General features: G+C 45.6%; 1 protein-coding gene across 11 annotated transcripts in view; it reads right to left on the minus strand.

Annotated features, from left to right (window-relative positions):
- The window catches only part of LOC8036454, a 115,866-nt gene that overhangs the window by 87,441 nt on the left and 5,550 nt on the right, over positions 1 to 22,875 (minus strand). For 4 of the 11 annotated variants that reach the window (XM_029990357.4, XM_029990355.4, XM_029990358.4 and 1 more), the window contains exons 4-10: positions 22,438 to 22,549; positions 20,696 to 20,794; positions 18,165 to 18,647; positions 14,865 to 15,186; positions 7,787 to 8,023; positions 6,623 to 6,675; positions 5,327 to 5,492 (exon numbers count right to left, since the gene is read on the minus strand). In XM_029990357.4, the coding sequence (XP_029846217.2) occupies positions 5,327 to 5,492; positions 6,623 to 6,675; positions 7,787 to 8,023; positions 14,865 to 15,186; positions 18,165 to 18,647; positions 20,696 to 20,794; positions 22,438 to 22,549 (1,472 nt within the window). The remainder of the gene's footprint in view (positions 1 to 5,326; positions 5,493 to 6,622; positions 6,676 to 7,786; positions 8,024 to 14,864; positions 15,187 to 18,164; positions 18,648 to 20,695; positions 20,795 to 22,437; positions 22,550 to 22,875) is intronic. The other 7 variants (XM_040501399.1, XM_040501398.1, XM_040501396.1 and 4 more) reach the window with 3 other exon arrangements.

Here is a 22,875-nt window from a genome sequence, read left to right on the forward strand (position 1 = left end):
GCGCAGACAAAAATAACTGTGAGGCAACATGGACTATAAACTTGTCAAATCCTGAATCCCAGGGGCAGATTCTTTTGGGGGTAACCGTCTAGTAAATTAAGAACAAGTTCAGCTCCCCCGCAACAATGCACAGTAAGAGAAACAAGGCTTGGGTGCATGCTTGCAGCATCGGCAGTATCTCTTACAGCCGCGGTTGAGACTGTCCATGATAAGGTAAAACGAAGTACAGGAGGCTACGACCCTGCGCACACTGCTATCCCAGAACTGCTGGTAAAATGTACTTGGCTAGAAGTGACAGGCCAGTCTTGGGCATTAAAAGAGTTAATATCCAAAAATGATCTCCCTTTTATATCTTGGTGTATAAAATAGGGGGAAATCTTTTTTTCACTCTAACTGTGCTTTAAAAATGAGTATCCATACTACATAGATGCACTTGTAAGCGTGTTTCCTATTTACCCAAACCTAAAGAGCCATCAAATCCAAAATAAGGCCCCTTCCCCCGGTGTAGGAAAAAACGTCCCCAGGAAAAACGTCCCCAGGAAAAACGTCCCCAGGAAAAAAGTCTCGGGACAAAATGTCCCCAGACAAAAAGGTACCAAGTGGGAAGTAGGAAAAAATGTCCCCAAAGGATTCACCATCTCTGGGTTTCCCTGATCCTCATGGCCTTTGGGCGGTCCGGTCATATGTCCTAGAGAAAAAAGGCACCTTGTGGCAAGTAGGAAAAAACGGCTACAAAAAATAAAGAAATATTCAATTCGCCGAGATACACATTGAGTCCCTAATATCGTGAACACGACATCGGCGCACTTTCACATTTTGCTTACAGTATTAGTGGGAACGAAATTTTACCGTCTGCATGCATTATATCCCTGAATGAGCATTTTCAGTACCTATGATAACTTTAATGACAACCTTTCGTTTCTACGAACAAACAAAACAAAAAAAACTAGCGATCGCCTGTTCGTGCTAACAGTATCGCACTTTTTACCTTTTTGGAAATGGTACGCAAGTACCTCTCAAATTTCCCCAAACACAATAATTTGGCTTTAGCTAGAATTGTTATAATTGTTTATTTCACATAAAAAAAACAAAAAAACAAAAAAAAAACAATAATTTGGTTTTGGCAAACCATAATTTGGCTTCCAAAATACCCCACAATAGATTACTTCGGTTGCTTTGTGTGACTTCCAGTCTCCCTTTCTGCCTCTAGGTGGGTCAGGTCATTTGTGACCTGATAATGACACGACCGCTTGAAGGCCAAGAGAATTGGGAAAAAACCCAGTGATAAAGAACCCTTTGGGGACATTTTTGCCTACTTTCCACTTGGGGCCTTTTTTCCCGGGGACGTTTTTTCCGGGGACGTTTCTTCCAGAACCCCCCTTCCCCTTCTCCCCCAAGTAAAAGCAACCAAAACCGAAAGGAGAAGATTATGCTTTTGTTTACAATTGCACAGAAGATCAAGCTTTCCTTAGACCAAGGCATGCAATGATCAAGTTACCAAAATCTTGCCTTTTTCTCCCATCCCATAGGTAGGCTCAGCATGAAGGTTGAGGGGGTTCACTCTTTTTTCAAAAGCCCTTCTCATTTTTATCTACTCCTAAGACCAGGAAGGGGAGGGAGACGCAAAAGGTTGCAGTCCGCACTGCAACAGTCTTGCCGACAAACAAAAACAACAACAAAAAAACGAGAGGAAGCAAAGAGAGACGTGGCTGGTGTGCCTAACCAGGAAGGAGCTGGCAAACAAAGGGGTGCATTTCCTTGGTTTAGTTTTGTTTTGAAAACACATTTTTAGTTTTATATTAACACCAGTCACAAGCAAATAGCATATTTTGAGTTTGAAGTGAATAGTGGATTTGGCCGAATATTTTCGAATCGAAGATTGAATAGTTTTTCTAAGCCTTGGATCGTTGCACAATGCTTAAAGCACATATGCAGAGGAACAAAATTTTTATTCTTAAACAGCCTGGATGGGAAAAGGATGTCAAAAAATAAATTTACAACGAAAAAAAAAAGATTTTTTTTTTAAGAATTAGTTTTATGGCATGAAACACATTTGTAGTTCATGCCCGCGGGAGCCTGTGGAAAGGTGGCAGACAACTAGCAGTTACGTTACTAGCCACCAGTCACATGGTGCTCACACTCTTTTGGGAGCTCCCTAATGGGCTCTAAGAGTTACTTAAAAGGGCACTGAAGTCGGTTCTGAGATCGTAATTTGTGGTGACAAGTCAATCTAGACGCTCTAAGCATCCAAACAAAGCCGAAATCACAATCGTGCGAAGCTTATTTGCTCGTTAAAAGCATGTTCAAAGATGCAACACACCCTTATTGGAAGGAATATCCTTTCGAGTGAAGTGGTCGACGAAGGGCGCTTGAAAGGCGCTTGTCGGTGAGTTGCAAGCGATGGCTTCGCCCGCGGAAAAAAAAAAGGAGTCTAATCTGAATGTGTACCTATCGACTCTCTTTGAAACGAGTTATCGTAAAATACCGGGCAAGTGCCCACTCAAAATTTTAGAGATAATCGCGAAAAAATGGGGGATGGGCGCTTGTCCGGTCATCAATTTTACATATAAATGTACTGTGCATATTTTTTCATATCTTAAAAATTTGGATATGGGCGCGGTATTTTACGGTATAATAAAATCATTCAGAATCTGAGTATTGTAGGGCTTTGATTGGTCCACACATTGCAGTCTGCGAGAAAAAAAGAGTCCACATGTTTTTCTCTTGCCCCGAGATGAATAGGCAGTTTTGTTATATAGGACTTGGTATATGCGGGAGTTAACACCTTTTAAACAATATAAGATCAAAAACGACCTTTTTTAAAAATGACTTCAGTTTAATCTTTGTTATTTTGTTGCACTTCCTTTTTTAACCAAATATTTTGATGTTGGAGAAGTAACAAGTACAGTCAAACCCACTTATAACCATCCCACGTATAACGACCTACTGGTTATAACGACCAGCTTTCGGAAAATATAGGAATTAAAAATATTGGTCCAGATAAAAGAACTGTTTTTCAAAGCATCATACTGTAACAACAAACACTCAAAGTCCAAAACTCTCGCGCGCTACAAGAAAAAGAAAAAAGATAAAGAGCTACATCTCTGACGCAGTGCTCCGGGAGACGCCCAAGGTCATTTCCACGGCTGCACGGCATACTTTCCCGGGGAGGAAACAAGACTAAAAAAGCAAAAACGCTGATTGTACGTGCGCGGGAAGGAGAAGGGAAACGTGGACACTCGCACCGTGCTGCGTTCGTTCCTTCTATGTTTGCATACTCAAAACGCCGTGTGTTTACGTTCGCCATTTGCGTCCGTATCCTGCACATTCCCTCTCTCGTCTACGTGTCTGTCGTTCTAAAATGGGGGGAAAAAAAGAAAATCTAGTACGCTTTATTTAAACGAAAGAGCATCACACTGGCAAAAAAGGATAACGGAGCAGCACTGCGTGGCCTCGCAATCCCAGCCACCCGACGAGCTCGCAAAGTATTTGAAAGACGACTTTGCCAGAGGCGACGGCCGTGCACTCGTACAAGCACAGGAAGCGCGGCACTTGGAACGCTTTAGACCAAAGTAAGCATTAATTACCTCTGTGGACACTAAAGAACCATCGTCGGATTTGTGCACGGCATTTATTTTTGTGTTGGCGTGCGGTTCATAAAATCTGCTTTATAAGGCTTGCGGTCGATTTTGATTATTTCACCTGTCCGGTAGAATTGGTAGAAATTTACTTTTTGATTATTATCGGAAAGCTAAACCTGCCTGCGCGTTAGAATTGGGCGCGTTAGAATCGTGCAAACAGTTTCCTTAAATAAAGAGCTGGAAGAGTGAAACTACCAACACCAGCTTCATTATCCTTATTTATAATGTGTTTTAAAAGTAAGTCCAGAAAAACTAACTACTGATAAAAAAACACTCTTCGTAAAACTATAGCGTTCGTTATAAGTGGGTTTGACTATACTATAACAAAATCATCACTTCCGCTTTGACTCGTACAGTAACAAACAAAAGCTTTGTCATTTTCTGATCAAAGGGCACGGTGTCACAGGCTTTAGTTTGTAACACGTCGGTACCCCAAAAGCGACGCCGCTGCTCGACGAAGGGCTGCAGTCCTCGTGATCGTGGAGCAGGGGAATCGCCGCTCGACAAAAACAGAAAATGGCAAAGCTCTTGTTTGTTATCGTACGAGCCAAAACGGAACTGACGATTTCCTTACACTTGTTGTCTCTCAAACATCAAAATATTTTGTTAAAAAAAGAAGTGCTAAAAAAAAACAGAAGATTAATAACTAACTTTTAGAGCCCAGAGGAAACTCCCGAAAGAGCACAAGCACCACGTGACTAGGGGCCAGTCATGTGACTGCTAGTTGCCACTTTTCCTTGGGATTCCACAGGCGCCAACTACAAATTCGTTTCGTACCAGAAATATACCATAAAAATGTTTTTTTTTCGTTGAGATATCTTTTTTTACAACATCCTTTTTTCATCGAGGCTGTTTTAAATTTTTTTTCTTTTTTTGAACCCTCGTTTTGTGCAAAAAATTGTAAAGCTACAGCTCTACTGTCGAGACTGGTTATAACGAAATAGCGGCTATGGCGAAGCGATCACGATTTCCCATTCCATTTTGCACTTCGTTAACCGAAGTCGGTTATAACGAAATAGCGGATATAGCGAAGTAATTTCCGATTCCCGTTGACTTCGTTATAACCTGTTTCGACAGTATTTTGTGTTGACCCAAAACACACCCGCACTGAGCTGTTCGCAAGGATGTAGACTTTAAACGAACCACACCTCCGATCTTGCTTCCTTCTGTTGCCGGTAACGAGACAATTTCCAAGCATTTAATTCACATGCACGTTCATTGGAAGATGGGCAATCTTACATCCCTATCTGGATTTCTTTTGGCATAAGCTTTGACAAATTGCAACTTTTTGGTCCAACACCGAAAATTGACAGTGAAAAACACTGAATTTGTGGGAAAAATTAAACATTGAAAACACAAAGCCTTAGTTACGTTACATTCCGTAGTCTTCACACTTCCCCGGTACCTCCGCCTCGACTCGTCCCCATCCCCCTGATTTTGTATGCAGAGCACCCTCTTGTCCCGATTTCAAGACAACCGCTTCAAATAGAGCTTCTAGTTGTCTGCAAAACGGGTCATCTTAGATTTGGGTAAACAAAACAACCGCACTCCAAAGCCAGCCACGTCCCGGCTCGAGTTACCGCAGCTCGACTACTTTCCGGGAGTAAATTCCGACGGCGCCGTTAGCTCAAAGAGGCGCATTTTTGACGACGCGTGGCACGAGTCCTAGCCGGTCGCCGACTTACCTTTCTCCGAGCCCTGCCTGGCAACGGGGGGCCTGAAGGGGCTGCCCTGCCTGGCCTTGATCACCGCCTTCTTGGCCGCAGAGGGGCTCTGGGCAAGCTCTGCCCCTTCCCGGTGGGCCACCTCAAACCCCACCTCCTGGGAAGCCTGCGCCGAGGCAAGGCCATGCTGTGTTGGGAAGGAGAAGAGTTTCTGGGAGCGTAACTATGGCACGTCGAATCCGCCTTCGACTGGTGCGTTTACCGCGCTGCCTGCACGTCGAAAGCTATCTCGAAAGTGGCAGCAGACGACGTTACGAGAGCTGGCGTAGGAACGCCGGCGAAATATGCGAGTGGACGCAAGGTGTCGCTGACGTTGCGGCGTCTGCCGCGTCTGCTTCCCCTACTGCACAATTTCCGGGATCATACACGGCGTGATGCGGGCGAAGGTGCAATCAATGCGCCGGTTGGAGATGCATTCCTGGCGTCACGATGCAATCGTGCTCCGCGTGTTGCTAGACGGTCAACAGACCATGTTTGGTTGTGTTAAAAAGTTGCGACTGAGAACAAAGTGCGCTCAAACCGAATAACTTTCCACTTTATTCTAATGCTCTTGGTCGGACGTGAATCATGCTCAAAACGCTCCAAGTCTGACTGACCAAATAGTTTGCCGAAACGAAGTAGACTGGTTGTGCAAGCGTTTCGATAAATCGCCTAATACGGTTAATTGCTGCTTCCTGATGTAGAAGTCCGGGTAAGTGCTAGTTCATGCGCTTTTGGGTTACAGTATCAAATGCACCGTTGTATTAGGCAATCATTAGCCGAAAAAAAAAAAAAAGGCATTGCTTCAAATGGCTTGCACCACTGAGGCTAAACGGCAACATGGTACCTGCCAACGTATAAAAACAGCCCAAAAGCAAAACTAGGTATTACTGTAAATATGAGTTGTATTTGGCTAGTTACGTATGAAACAAGGTAGAAGTGGATAATTTCGTATGCCATCCAAGACTGCCAGCTCTCCAGTTTTTACAGAATGGTTCTAACTGAAAGCAGGTCCTATTGGCGGTCGTTAAAAGTGAGCATCATCCTGATGGTAGATTGTAACTGTACGACTTTGCAGTATTTGTCAGCCGAGTAAACAAATGCAAAGCTTTAAACATGGATGAGGTCGTCTTTTGACATTCCTCTTCTAAATTAGAAGAGCGGTGCTTCTCTAATGAAATTTACAAATGTCACACCTGAATCCTACCTATTCAATTTGCCTGCCCTGTACTGTTAAAGTGTTAAAATAACAATGAAAAATATATACACATCACCCACCTCCTGCTGACTAAGCACAGGCACAGGTTCAGGCACTTCTTGATTCACCGGTTCTGCACAAAGAAATAAAAAAATTGTTGGCATTAATTTACGAGGGTTTGACTATGATGACAGCACATATGCAATGTTAATACAAAGCTTACAACACTGGTCCCTTTTTAGAACAGGACCGAGGATGAATTCGCTTTTAGTTTCCTTCATTCCCACCATTAATTGCGAACTTTACACTGGCACTTTCCAACCGTTTTACAATTACAGCAGACACCTTAACTCACTTATGCATCAGATGCAAATGATTTGTTAACAGTAACAATGGCGGTTCACAAAAAAAGAACTAGGTAGTCTGGCTACGTCTTGTCATATACGAAGAGAAACAGTCGCACAGTTTCGAGGAACCACTTCGTTGGAAAAGGCATTGGGGGAAATAGGCATAGCAGACGAAACAAAACAATGCTACGCTCCTTTGCAACATGAAAGACGCGCGGGGAAGTGGCTCGCGCGTTGCCATGGCATTGCAACGTCACTCTCTACGCCACCTCACACTGGCCCCTCCCTCCTGCGGTTAGAAACGGCGAGCCCTCAACCGCACAAGGGCAGGTTGCCTTGACGGCGCCGAGAGGCAAGCAGCTGAGGGTGAAAACTGGTTTTGGCCGTCAGCCCACGACGGCCAGCGGCGCGCAGCAAGCCTCCGTGACGCTAGTGTGGTCAGGCCTTTAGCGACAAGTGCAGACGAGCGGCGTGATGTCACGGTGTCGAGTCATAGCAGCGCGACGACACTTCCCGCGACGCAGTGCAAGGCGACGCAATGTGACCAGACATCATGAGACGCGATCCCGTAATGTGCATCCCGTTATACCACGACTCGATGCCCGTCGTCGTTTAAATCTAATGATGTCATTGACACGGTGACACCGTGACTTTGCACCGTGAATCGTGCAACATCCACGAACCGTGGTGGCCCCAGCCAAACGAACACTCGACCCGTAGCGGCATCCCATTAAACCTAACGGGACGCCAGCCCGCTAAATTTAACCGACGACGGTGGAGTACGGCCATGGCAAACCGACACAAATCTCTACTTCGACTGCGTTAAAATGTGTCCTGCATCGATAAATAAGACGAATGGGGACCATCTGTGACGGCAGATGTGCCCTGCACACTCACCTTCGACGGAAAGGGATGCCTGCGAGCCAGCCGACGCTTCGCAGTGGCCTTCCATTTGCAGGCGGTCGTAGTCGCCGTCTGCTTGCAGGTGCTCATGGTGCAGCTCCGACTGCGAGTGGTCCGCACAGTCCGAACCCGGAACCGCTCCGCTCTCGGGGCACGCGACCGCGTCGTCCGAGTCTCGGAAAAACACGGACACGGTGCCTCCGTCCGCCGCCCGCTCCTCCCGGGTCGAATCTGTCGCGCCATTTTCACCATTAGGCTACCGCACAAATTCGTGCGCTGCGGGGTTGTAGGTAGATGCGCGCAAATACTAGAAATTTCTAATGATTTGAGCGTAGTGTTTGCTAGTCAATTCAATTTGTAGTACCCCTTTACTGTTTGAAATACAGTCAACTCTCATGAATTCAAACTCTAGGAAGCCACAGATTTTAGTTCGAAACACCAGAAGTTTGAGTTATCAGAAATTCATCTAAATATAATGTGAGGCAAAGTAGCTATTTGCTACAGGAATACCAACACGTACCAAGCAGGTTTTTTACACTTTCCTCTACACACGCCCATTTATAAGGAGGCACACGTAAAACATTGGTGAAGTTTGAAGCAAATAGTGGTTTTGGCCGAGCATTTTCTAATCAAATAGTTGATCCAAGCCTTGTACTACCATTGTACCATGCTTCAACGAAAATTCAGCTGAACTCGTGAAAGTTGTTGCCAACCTTCCACTTGTCCACCTCTAAGCTCAGTTAGTTTTAATACCACTATATCTATGAAGCATAAAAGCCCAATGCCTCCATTGTGGTGGCATGTAAATTACAGATTTGACATAAAATTAAACCTAAATAGACACCCAGCTTTCCTAATCGAGGGAGTCCATAAACCTGCTTGCTACATACAAATACTCTTTCTTTAATCTCAAAATGAACCCCCTCAGAAAAATAAAGAAAATAAGCACGAATAATGAAAGCAGTTTGTCAGAACAGTTCTGCTTACACTATCACAGGGGGTTAGCCCCATCGAGTGCGCTTCTCACTGGGCACCCGTGTATCGCGGAAAAGCTATGATCGCGAGCTTCGTGGGTATTGCTTTCCCACAGTACACAGGTGTTCGGTAAAAAGCGCGCTCAATGGGGCTAACCTGCTGCGATGAACAAATAGTATGAATTAAGCGAAAATGCTTTTTGAATTAAGCAGCTTATAAATGCATTGAAAACAAAAGGGACAAGCAAAATTTTTTTTCTTCCTTCAAATTAACCAGAAGTACAAAATATCTAAATTGGAATTATCGAAAGTCCACTGTGTTTGAGCTTTTCAAATGGACGAGAAAAAACACAGACGGGGTGGCGCCCTGTCCGTGTTTTCTCGTCCTGGTCCTACTTCTTTTAGCGCTGTTCCGACCAAACAAGTATGCACCACTAACTAGCCCAACTACATGCCCTGTTGCAGTATCTGAGAGTTCGGAATTCTCAGATTTCCTGCATAAAGCTTCGCGGCTTCAAACCGGTGCACGCGTGCCAAGGTCCACTGCCTTGCACCGGCGTGCTAGGAGAACAGCCACCGTGTCGAACCACCCCAGATGGCTCTATCGCCTTGCAAATTCGGCTATCGTAGGTCTACCTTCTTTGGTTAAAATTGGAAATCGACCCCCGATCCTAAGGGACAGTGCTCGAAGAGGAAACCTCACGCTATATTCAAATAAGTGAGGTAGTCATGCCGTGTTGCATCAAGTCTTAATCACTCATCACATCAGTGCCTTTCCTTTCTCAAATATTCTTTTCCTAATGCAAATATGAGAAGTGTTTCTCACGTAAGACCGTTTCTTATAGGCATCCTTTCTAGAAAAGATTTCTAGCTGCAATTTCTCGAACATACCCACGCTCAATTCACATTAAATGTGGAATATGAATTTGTATTTGACTCGCAAACAATTTTTAACATTAATTTTCGTTTTGCAATCAAAAGTTTCATGTTCCCACACCTCTAGTTATAAGCAAGAGGGCCAACTACCCCCTTTTTGAAGCGTGACAATGAGCGACAAAAGGGGGTCGTAACCCTGCCTCTTCTCTCGATATTTCAGCTGCATTGATCAGATCTGACAAGCTCGGAGACATGCAGAATGTGTTAAGAATGAGCTGGGCACATGAAGTGTGTGTGTGGGACGTCACGAGGTTGTGAGACTCTGGCATCACGCTATGTCATGGTACGTCATAGCGCCGTGAGACATTACAGCACCGTGTGATGTTGTGACGTGCTGTGTCAATATAGCCGCATGGGGATGTACAACACAGCAATAACTCGAACTTGGCTGCCTTGAAATGACGGTCAAGTAGAAAGATTTCCTTGTCATAAACTCCTACAGGCACAATGCATTTGCTAATTGCTTATCTCGACGAGTTTTTAGGAGGGGCATCGAAAATCTGAAAATCTTGTTAATAAAAATTACAAAAGAAAAGAATGGGCGGGGCAGCCCACAGAACCATAAATGCAGTGGCCCAAACAATGACAAAGAAACAGCAATAAAAAATGAAACACAAAAAAATAAAAAATAAACGTTCAGCCTTTCCACTTTCGTGAGGAAGGAAGACCAGCGGAGCTGTACTCGATACACTGTGTGCTTCTTCGTCGCCGTCTGTTTTTCGCACTGCTTCCTACGATGAATTCCCACCAATGCGCCCAACTATCCATTCTTCTATTATAACTGGAGAGGTTGCCGCCCTATACGAGCGACGGCGAAAACCACAATGATTGTGTGCTTGCCGCCATCGCTTATAGATGGCGGTGGCGACATACACGGACACGATCCTGGGAACCTAGCCCTTAGCAGCTCCGCTGTAAAAAGGTTTTGCACCATTGTGCATGCAACAACGTGCAAAACACAAGAAAAAAAGATGGAACTGTTTCTGCGGTGCTTTGCTGAAGACGACATTAAAACGCAATAGCATTTTGAATTTTTTTCCATGAAGGCCATGTTCTGCAAATTTAATTGAGCAAATCTTGTCCCCTTCTACAGTGAACTCTCATTAATTCAAACTCCAGGAAGCCATAAGTTTGGTTCGAATTATTAGAAATTTATCTCAATATGATGCAAGATATAAAATTATGATTTGCTATATGAATCACTACAGATAAAAAAAAAAGCAGATATTTGATGATTTCTACATACTGTAAAATACCCGAGAAGCGCACACCCCACTTTCAGTGAAAACTGGGTTAACCTAGACGTGGGCGTTTGTCCGCTCAAATCATGCACTTATCGTATATTCTGGAGAATTTTCAAGTTTGGAAAATATTAATAGTGGACACTTGAACGAAGTATGCACTTCAGTGGTGTTTTACAGTAGGCCTACTGATCATTAGCAGGTATGCCACACATGAAACATTTGTGAAATGTGTGACATAAGCTTATTTATCCCTCAAAAATGTTGTTTATCGTGCACTGTTCAGGCAGCACATTACAACTCAAAACAAAATTAAGTTTGTTCATCGGGCCAAGATGTTGTCTGATGTGGATTATTAAGCAGAGGACGCATGAGCGATGAAAACGGGCACCGCACGGCAGTTTTCATAGCAACTTGTGCGGACGCTGCGACGTGGACCTATGCCATACTGCCGTGTCACATCACAACGTTCTACAAGTTGCCATGGAAATTTCCATGTGGTGCCCGTTTTCATGGCTTGCGCACCCTGCTTCAGCCCCGTTGAGTGTGCTTCTCACCCAGCCCCGGTGCACTGCGGAGAAGCAACACCTGCGGAAACCAGCTCCGCAAGTGTTGCCTCCCTGCAGTGCACCGGTGCTCGGAGAGAAGCGCACTCAATGGGGCCACGAGAACAAAAAAAAAGTGTGAATTACGCGAAAACGCTGTTTGAATTAAAGGGGTCATGAAGTGAATTTTGGGCTGGGATAAATGATTTCAGATTGGGAATTTACTAATCACATATTCTTTAGTGGGCTGAAACAAAGAGGGTAGAAAGTAAAAGGCCGGCTTTTTGGTAAAAACATCTGAAAATATAGCAGACTATTTTTGCTACCTCCTTTCCCTCGAAAGCTTTTCACTATGATACATCCGCGATACCCAAAACACGTCAGCCGACCCCAAAACATCTCAGCCGACCCTAGCTCACGCATTGGACATGAGAACGGCGTCACTTGGACGTGTGTGCTCGTCATCGGCACGGTGGAAGCTTCCAGTCATTTCACCGATGCCCAAGCATGTCACGAACATGTGATTTCTCAATTCGCTTTTGAGTTGAGGATTAAAGCTAAGAAGGAAGAAGTTGAAAACTTGTTTCATGGCCCCTCTAAGTGGCTTATGAACTCATTGAAAACATTGTGGGACAACCAAAATTTTGAAATTTGTTTGAATTAACCAGAAGTATGAAATTGCAAAGTTTCAATTATTTCAACCCTACTGTATAGCCCTTGGGTGTAGCAGAACGAGCAAACCTTGTACCTAGCCAAACACTGTTTTTCTTCAAGGTGTTGTGAAGACAACCTTTCTCTTCTGAGACACTGAAAACAATCAGAACACTTCCAGCAAGTGTATGTTTTCCATAATAGCATGGATGAATTGACGAATGGTATTGGCTGTATCCTTTGTATCAGGCGGTAGCTTGCGCCACTTTGCTTAGAAACATTAACAACCCCTCCTGAAAAAAAGAATGCCATCGCATTAAAAAAAAAAAGTTGTGTAATCATGTGCGCGGCTACGCGCGAAGCAGCATGCACCTTAAAGGGGCCCTGCAATCATATTTAAGCGTCTACCTTTTTTGCGGTTTCCACATCTCTTGGGGTTCGGGCAAGCCAGCGGGCACGGAGGGAGTAACTAAATAACAGTGCGTCATATTTTAACCGAACGACGCGGAAACCTCCTCCAACGACGGGGGCGACCCGCGGTACCGAAAGCGCGCGATATGTGACGTCTTTGGTCCTGGGCTTACTACTGGTCAAAGCCGCTAAAAGCTTTTTTTTAGTCGAAATACAAAATATAAGTGGCGCAAACCGTTTCAATTATGCATAAAAGTAGTTTTTGTTCAATATTTTAGGTCAAAAAAGAAACAAATGCAGTTTATAAAGTACGGAAACAAGAAATGACCCGTCGACATAACCGCCACCAAGTGGTGGAAAAGGCGGAGCATACTAGAAAGGAGTAGTGAGATCAGGCGCCGACACGGAAAGGTACCGGATGTACGCGGTGGCGCTGCGGTTGTAGGGACTGGAGGATCCGACCGGCTCCGAGCGTTCCGAAGGCCTTCTGTGAGCAGCTTTGTCTGGCGGTTTGGCCGTTTCGCGGTATGGCAGCGAGAAGTGGCTTCCATTCTGAACTGATCTTTACCCCACGTTTGCTGTCGTTTGTGGCCAATGAAGTGTCATGCCGAATTAGTGTTTAATCGCGCAGCAAATGCAATGTGAGCCGCCCCGGCTGCCCGCTGCATAGAGCCTATCCAGAATATGCTTTAGTGGCGCCCTCTCGCGCCGTCGACACGGAGTGCGGCAGCCGTGAGCGCTCGCGTAGCTCACTACCCCTCCTCTAGTTCTCGGCCACTCAAGCAACCAAGGACGTCATGAAGGAGGTTATTTTTCGCTTGTTTTTATAATTTTAATTTGTCTGTAACTTTTAAAATAAAGCAAAATTCAAGAAAAGAAAAGTTTCATTAAGTTACTACGTTCAGTGCGCTCAGGTTCGGTGAAAATTAAAAATTGGTAAAAAAGTAATTGCAGGGCCCTTTGAAAGGGGCGGTGCAACAATTTGTGGACTTTGGCTAATTAATTGCGGGAATTGATCCCGGCCCCATATAAAACGAAGGACCGAAAACTATTCTTTCCTGCTTGCCCTAGTTTTTATTAAAAAAATAAAAGAAATTGGTATCTCTGGCACCCCTCGACTCAAATGACGCCTGTGATGTCATTCGGAGTGGCGTTGGTTTCCGGTTGGGTGCTTCTGGCTTCCGTTTCTCCAGCGCTCGCCGGCTCGCCAGGCTCGCCGCTCTCCTGTCGATTTCCGACCAACATGGCGGCATGGGCGGACGGCCTGAGCGACGTCGAGCGCAAGATGCTTGCGTATAGTAAGTCGGTTGGACTTGTGCGGCAAGCAGTCGTAGTCGAGGTCGAGACACTAGGAACAATAACGATACCACGATACTACGGACCACGACCAACACACTCCGTCGAGCGAGGGAAAGACAAAACGTCCGGGTTGCTTGTGTAACCACCGTAGGCGCCTCGGGCATCGACGGATGACGGCGACGGCAAGTTTGGTTGACTTGCAATAGATGGCGCCACAAATCTTTTAGCGGCAATATTAGGCTTTTGAAGCGTTTCTGCGTGCCTAAACAACAAGATTTTTTAAACTTAACCTTAAATCAAGCTTACAATTGTTTAACACTGTCACTTACAAAAACCACTCCGAATGACGTCACACCACAGGTTCCATTTGCGGCCACCATGTGGCCGCAGGTTGTGAAAAAAAGTGTTTTTTATTTTGCGATTATGCAGCGAAATAGAGGTATTTCTGGGTATGATGGCACTTTTTCTCTTACTTATGCCGAAGTAAACAATATAAAAAATACAAGCTGCACATTCGTTCAGTGTTAAAATCATTGCACCGCCCCTTTAAAGACGTATGTCGTCTTACTTTTTTTTTCATCCTCAAATCTTGTTTTGACATTCAGTAGCACCGTTTTTCTTTCACTTGCACTCAATGTCACCTTCTGCACTGTCTTTTTCTTTGTTTTACTTTCAGGTTTTACTGTCTCATCGCATGAGTATTACTTGCTGAACATTTTGTTGTAGTCGTTCTCCCCATGGCACCGTGTGAGCAAGTGTCAAGTCCATTGGCGCGACTGTTAGAAGGGTTCCATTTGCACGACGCGTGACTGGTGCAATAAAATTTATGGTACTTGCCTCGAAACTCTGCTCATCTCTAACTTTTTTCCTAGTTTTTATGACTTCGAGTTAACGAGGGTTTACCGTATGACCTCTACCTGCGTGTGGGTCGAGCGTAGCACTTGACTGAAACATGTCGCTTTTCTCACGAAACCCAACCCTTAGAAACATTCTGCATTAAAAGAACCGCTCTCACCTTCTCCACCCCTCTCAGAAGCGTCCATTCCTGTGGGGAGACCCCGGTCTGCCGGCGTCCCTGCCTCGCCGGGTGAAGAGACTAGTGAGGGCAGTTCCACGGGTGCAAAGGTCCGCTGCTCAGGGGGCACTCCAACATCTCCGTGGCCAGCCTCTCCTTCCGGAATGACTTCTGCCGAGCTTGCGTAACTCGAAGGAGCGTGAGTGGCGTCGAACTGCTCCTGCGACGACTGCTGCATTGTGCCGTCCTGCCATTGTTCGTCCGGTGCTCTGGACCACTGTTGGTCTTGCTGCAGAGTTGTGGCATCCCACTGCTGTGTGACCTGGGAACCAGTACAAAAGAAAACGGGTTAGGAGGAGGAAATCCGAGGGTTTTGAACTTGCGAGGAACTGTTGTCTGCTTTCGACCGAGTGAGTCGTCTGCTCGCTTTGCACGTCGGGAGATAGGGGCCACGGGCCCTCAGTCAATTCAAGCGTCTGCATCGGCATTCACTGTTAATCATGTCAATGGTGGTTTCTTTTTTGTCTTATTTTCATTTCTCGCAGGAAGAGAGCTAAGTCTTAAAATTTTTACAAGATAAAGTACACCACTAAAATATGTCTTTGATAAAAAAAATTAGATTGCTACGCGCAGGCACCAAATTTTCTGAACCATTTAAGAGTCGGCCCCAGGGTTCATAACACCTTATCAATCAACTTAGAACTACAAGTCTTTATGAGGACATTTGTAAAAATTGGTAAGGTACCCGCAAAAAACTTCAACTATAGAATCTTTATTTTTGTAACGATGCGAGAAAGACAAGCCGCCCCTTGGTGCCTTAATGTAAAATGACACAGCTTTTTTTTTTTTTAAGTTGTCACATAGTTCGTAGGCAACTTTGTGCAAGCTTAAGCTCATCATCATCTTCATTTCTTACAGAACTGAAAGAGATACATTCCTTGTTTTCCGAAAATATTGATTGAGTCATCTTGACATTACACAAAAATACCTACAATTAGCAATGCAAAACTATCAATACTATCGAAAGAATTTCCCACTATCGATAGTGCCGAAAAACTATAAACAGTGAACTGTCCATAGTACTATGAATAGTCAACTGTCAGTGGGCAACCACCGATAGTTGACTATAAGATCGTTGGGTCTCGATTGACTATCGACATTTTCTATAGTCAACCCTCAGAAAACCCTTCGATGTCAAGAAAATGAATGTAGAACACATAAGAGGAGAGCGACGAACGTGTATGAGCATATCTGTGAGCGTTGACTATGACATTTATGCTTTTATTGATGGCATCGATACTACCGTATTTACTCGAAAATAGGTCGACCCCTATGTATTGAACCCACCGAGAATGAAAAAAAAATAATTAAAAAATAGGTCAATCTTTTTTTATTTTTAAGAACAGGTGAAAGTTTGGGCAAAAGAAAGAAACAAATCTTTATTTACAGCACTCTCAGCTAAATCGCAGGGCGATGCCAAAAACTTAATCATCGACAGAACTTTTGTACATGTCATCGTCGTTCGAAGCTTCGTCAGCTTGGTAAACATCTTCGCAAATTCGCAACAATACCTCACTGACACACCGTTGTAAAATGAAAACAAGAAACGAAAGAAGGTGGAGATGGGAGCCGCCTCAAGCAACAAACAAAAATAACCTCAGTCCTTTTTCTTTTTTTTGTGCGTGTTTGGAGGAATGGAGGGCAAAGTGCATGGCGCATCGCGTTCCTCCCCCTCCCCTTCCCCCAGGGGAATGCTACATGCACGATGGCGAAACCCGACGCCCGAGGGATAAGAGCGGCAGCGGCCGCCACTGCGGGCGGGCGGTCGGCTGCTGCTGTTTCGGTTGTGTTCGTGCACCAAAAGCTTTTTGAAACAAGAAGAGGCGCGGCTCTAAGGGGACGCAGGCTCGAGAACGCGGGATCGGTGACTCGATAGCTCCATGCTCCGGGTAGGGTTGCAAAATTTGGTCACGAGTGTAGGTTGAAATTCTTTGGTCACGATTATAGGTCGACCCTTAATTTTTAACAACATTTCTGAAAAAAAAAAAAAAAAAGGTTGACTTATATTCGAATAAATATGGTAGTATCAAATTATCGATAGTACGCTATTGATTGATTTTTATAATAGTCCACTATGGATAGTATACTGCAGATAAATTTACAATAGTCCTATCAAACTATCACTAGCAAGTGGGCTATCAATAGTTTTACAATAGTCGACTTGTGTTTGCATGATTCTAAAGCACACTTTTTTTTCAAAATCGGTGCCCAAAAATACATGTGCGTTGCAATCAAAACAAAAAACCGAAACTCAAAAGGGAAAACGCAATACTTGGTATAAGGTGGCCAGCCCTATCGCCATCATGACCGTTTGTTCACATCCGCCATTTTGGTATCTGTACCATGCGCATTCTCTCGCGATTATGAACTCGCGTCCAATGTCGCTCGTGTCTGCCGTTAAAATGTAAAAAAAAGAAAAGAAAATTCCCCTAGGAAGTTTTATTTAAGCGAAGGGCCAACATGCTGGCGGGAAACGATAACAATAGAGTAGCACTGCGTGGCCTCCCAATCCCAGCACCCCGATGAGCTCGCAAAGTTGTTTTGGAAGATGAGCCTCCCAGAGGCAACGGTACTGTCGAGACCAGTTATAACGAAATCGGTTATAACGAAATAGCGTCTACAGCGAAGCGATCACGATTTCCCATTCTCTTTTGCACTTCGTTCTAACCGAAGTCGGTTATAACGAAATAGCGGATATAGCGAAGTGATTTCAGTTTCTTGTTGACTTCGTTATAACCGGTCTCGACGGTCGTGCACTCGTACAAGTGCAAGAAGCGCGGCACCTAAAACGCTTTAGGCGAAAGCAAGGGTTGCCCCTGTGGCCAGTGAAGGAACATCGTCGAACTCCGAGAACGGTGACTAGTGCACGGTATTTATTTTTGTGTTGGAGTGCGTTTCACGAAATCTGTTCTTTGAGGTGGGTATGTGTTCAACTTTAATTGTTTTACCTGCACAAAACAATTGGCAGCAATTTACTTTTTGAATATCTCAAAGCTAAATCTGCCTGTGGATTTGAATCGTGCAAACACGGTACTATCAATAGTTTTATTACTATCAATAGTTAGATCCAGCTTTCATTATCGATAGTACTATTGATGGTATAACAACGTATATTTTCCCTAGACATTTCAGGACAAAAGCAACTTCAAGTAGAAGATCCTTCCAAGAAAATGTGCCGGAACAAAACAAGCGGTATGAAAAAAGCGCTTCGAGAAATGCTCGCCGCTTCTCAACGCTCACCCAAGGCTGTGCCTGCAGGCTCCCTTGCGCCGCGGGGTCCACAACACCAGCACCCCACTGAGGGTCATTCCACTGTGGTGCCATCCAGCCTTCTTGCGGGGCCTGATCCGGGGGTGCAAAGGACTGGGGGGCCACTGCGGCGGCGGCGGAAAACTGGGCAGCACTTGCTGGCGCCATCGAGGCGTAGTCTCCCGACTGGTAGTCCCCGGTGGTGTAGCTCTCGGGGTTGTAGCCGCCGGCAGAGTAGTTCCCAGAGGGGTAGCCCCCGGGAGGGCAGGTTTCGGGAGGGTACGTTCCGGAAGGGTAGCTCTCGAGGGTGTAGCCATCAGAAGGGTAGCCTTGAGGGGCGTAGTTTCCGGAGCTGTAGTCGCCGGAGGGATAGCCGTCGGTGGCCGGCTGCTGGGGCCACGAAGGGGTCGGGGCTGTCGCCTCTCCTCCGCCCCAGCTCCAGGGGTGTGCCGGCGCAGCCACGCTGGCGGGGTCCTGGAATAACGGATAGCACGCGAGAGTCGGGCGTTACGAACGGCAGACTCGAATTTTAGAATCCTACGTGCCGAGCCAACGAACCGCGTTCGACACGCCCTATAGTCCACTGCAACTCGAGAAGGTAGGGCGAGGGCAAGACGGGCCGGGGAGGAGGAAGCAGACGGAACGTTTGAGAAGAGAGGGGGAAGCTTCCTTCTCTCTTTAACATTCCGTCGGCTTCCTCCTCTCCGGCCCGTCTTACCCTCGCCCTACCTTCTTGAGTTGCAACGGACTATAGCGGATGACCGAGGATTAATTTTGACCGCTCAGGGATTTTTGGACGAGCAACCGAAATCTCGGTAACACGGTGCCTTCTCCGCGATAATCTTCTCTCAGAATGTGGGCACCTAGGCTGCAATTCGGCCCCGCCAAATGGGGATCCGTAAGCTGGCACTTTAACCTGGAGCCGCCGAAGCGGCTTTGTGTTCAAGCAATTGGAATGCGTGGGAAGTAATTAGTGGTGGCCTTAAAAGTGTGCTGTGTAGTTATGAGCGTGTTCACAGCAAGCGTTTGCGAGGCCATTTTCACATGGTCAAAATTGTTGACCTTGGCAAACAATAAAATGCTCTATCTACAGCTCGTGGTGACGAGCGCACATGCACATCTCAAATAGTGCAGCAATTAGTCCTCTGGTTCCCCAAAAAAGTTGAGTCGATTGCTTGTAGCCTATTTAACAAAGCCACCAGCTCAAGCTAGTAGCTCTGAAGGAAAATTTTAGTGAGCACACTCGCGTGGAGGGAGCGCATTTCCTCGTTGCATTTGAAGTAGTGTACTAGCAGTGGAACGAAGGCTATTGGTACATGCTTCCGGAGAGGTTCTCCCACTGTTTAGTTGAGACGTATTCCGAAGCAAGACTCATCTGCTCGTGCCCTTCCCAGATTTTTTATCAAAATGTGTGGGCAGAAACTGAGGGAGAGGAGGAGACAAGAGCGCGCAGGAACGTCAGAACGCAGAGCTCTGGTGGCAATGCATAGTGGGTAGACGTAAAGCTACCCAAGCAGTACGAATTTGGCCAAGCAATGGCCAATGTCTGGCGATGGTCTTTTGGCCAGTGGCCAGAGAGCGGTCATTCATTGGCTAATGCTTGGCCGAGGGCTGATGGCCAGATAAAGGCCAGTCATTGGCCAGTCTCTGGCCACTGTCTGGCCACTTGGCCAAGGACCATTGCCAGCAATTGGCCAACTCTGTGCTGTTTGGGTAGCTGCTTTTGTCTCCAAGGCACTCGTCAAACACGTTAGAACGTGGAACGCCGGCGTCCAGCTTTTGCAGTCCAACGCATTCGACGAGTGCAGCGGAGACAAGGGCAGCTCGCTTGACGTCTACCCACAAATCATTCCAACCAGAGCTTGCCGTTCCGACGTCTCAGTGCACCCTCATCTTTTCCTCTCATTCACTTTCAGCCCGCACACTCTGCAGGATGAGCCAGACTAATGAGGCACACGCAAGTCGACGCTCGTCGAGAAAACTTTGCCAATCAAAAGGTTGTCTTATTTTTTGGTCACTGCAGTAAGCACCTCGTCGAATTCACAACGCAGAACATACCGTAAAATACCGGGCAAGCGCTCACTCAAAATTTTGAGATAATCATGAGAAAATGGGGGATGGGCGCTTGTCCGGTCATCAATTCTACATATCAATGTACTGTGCAAATGTTCTCAGATTTGACTAATTTGGGAATGGGCGCTTAATCTGGTATGGGCGGATGCACGGTATTCTACGGTATATTTATGCTAGTGCGCTAACTAGTGGCATTAGTTCACTAAAAAATGGAACTACACCAGTCTGAGGGTAACAGCACCCTGTTCATTTGGTCATTGGTTTCCCCTTTTGAAACCTAAAGTCGCCTGTGCACCAGAGCGCGGGGACAAGAGCGAAGGGAAACGGAAAGACAGAAAATGGACGTCCTTTTCTCCAGGGTGCCACAACGAAGTGTGCAATCACCCTCACAATGTTTGATAAAGAACATCCTCCTTCTGAGACAATGTGCACTAACACTCTACAATCACCTGGACGTTGATGGGAGTTCCCCATGCCCAGTCTGTCTCAACCCCTCCAGCATTCGAGACTGCAGGCCTAGCGCCGTAGGCCGTGGCGTCCCAACCACTCTGCATCCAAACACATAAACCTTAACACACATTCTCCTATCTCGAATGGCGTAAATATTACAGCATTCGAATGACTCGCCTCAAATCAAAGTCTCCCCCGGTGATGCCTCCCTGAACTTAGTCATGTTGTTTCTAACACTGATATTAGCTAACAGTAGTAGTGCCATAAAATTTTTGGGACAAAAATACAACTGTGGCAATAGTGTTCCAAATGACTGTATATCTTGGATAAAGGTTAAGAGCAAAAAAAGAAACCAAAAAATAAAATGTGCACCAGCAGCCAATGATCAGACACAAGTCAATGATGGAAGGTGGAGAAAAGTGATGGCATAGCTTGCCACGGTCAGCTTCAGCCAGAATTTTGGGGGGAAAAAATTTATAAATAAAGGCCCTAGAAAGGAATCTGCCAATGATCTTCTGGATGGCCAGTGTGGAACAGGTCACCTTGATTTCCAAATGAAATAAAACTTTTGGGTGAAAATAAAAAAAAAACAAGGCAGAGTTTCTACCAAAATTGTGTTATCCAATTTCTGGACTTTTCCAGGTTTTCCCTCGAGTATTTTATTAAAGTCCCCTGAAACTCCCAAAGAAACAGAATGTGTCCAAGTTCTTTCCAGTTTGAACTTTGATATGTTCTCGCCTGAGTAGCAGAAATTAACTCTACCGTCAGCCTGCGACAGCACATAGAAACAGTCCACTTAGGAGCAAGTGGCGAAGCTCTAAAGACCAGCTCTCCATCGTCAAGCATTCGGCAAATAGGCTGACAAAAGAACAGTCCATTGATAGATTCAAAGATAGCAAGAACTTTGTTTTGGTGCACGCAATTTCAGACTAGGTGATTCAAGGTGAATCTTCTATTTCTCACAAGGCTCTAGTTTCCTGGCAGAGATTTCAATCAGCATGTCGGCCGAGTCGCCAGCATTGTGTGTCCCACAAGTCTTGCGTCTTTTGCTATCGCTCAAAGAAAGCAAATCTCAATTTCCCTGACTGATGCTGATTAGGGTAGAAATTCCCAGTTTTCCAGACCCACCAAATTCCTTGACGATTCCCGGTTTTTCAGTTTAGTAGACAGACCCTCTGCAAGGGGATGGCCGAATCTTTTCCGTCCAAAAGAGACAATCGAAAGCGATCCAACAAGTCCCACGATAGCGCCCTTTTGACGCTGCAGGATAACCTTAAGAAACAAATGTCATGAGGTACCTTACGAGATGGGATCTGTTGGTTTCAGTAAACCAAAGGTACCCCAGAGCACCCCAATCTTCCGAATTCCCCCACCGTCCCTGCCCGCCCCCGTCCCCGCCACCTCCCCCTCCTCAAAAGAAAGTGCTTTTCTAATTTAAGTTTTATTTTAACAGACCTCAGCCACCCACTGACAGATAACTATAGGCAAGAAGCTCCCTAGTATGTTATTATTCTTTACAAGGTCTGTGGTCTTCTAAACTCCTTTACTGAACCGGTGCCGACACCGGGAAGGGGTCGTCGGCTGTCAATAAAGAGTGATCGCCATTCCTGGATATCAAAAAGTCTGTTAGGTTAATGTCCGTCGAAGACAACCCTAACAGAATTTTTGGCTCAATACCCGTAACAACAATGTACTTTCAAAAGTAATTTCAGAGAGGCAGCAAGAAGGGGAGAGACCCTACCTGACTGTTCTCCTGTTGCTGCAGCTGAGGTTGAGTGTCGGGAAAAGCGCCGGGGCCGCCAGGGACTGCGGTTGCCTGAAAAGCCGCCGTGCTTCCCTGCCACTGCGGCATCCTACAGGGGGAGGGACAAAACCGCGGGTGAGTGCGACGACTGGGGTGAACAGTAATCACCGGCGATGGTTTCTTATGCAGGACACTAGAGGCAAGTGCTCATGAAGCCGTACGCAACAAAACGTCCCAGGCAGTGCTTAAAGTCTCCCGTGAGTTGAGGGAGGCCTCTACAAACTTTGAATTGGGGGAGAGTAATGCTAGCCTGATACAAGGCCTCCAAATACACTTTTTGTTAATTAAGAATAGTTTTCATTAAAAAATAAAATCTGAAGTTTTTTCTCTTTCTCGCTTAACATCACTATATGACATTAATCACCGAAACACTGA

Source organism: Ixodes scapularis, unplaced genomic scaffold (genome assembly GCF_016920785.2).
Source record: "Ixodes scapularis isolate PalLabHiFi unplaced genomic scaffold, ASM1692078v2 PGA_scaffold3__209_contigs__length_174095766, whole genome shotgun sequence".
NCBI lineage: Eukaryota > Metazoa > Arthropoda > Arachnida > Ixodida > Ixodidae > Ixodes > Ixodes scapularis.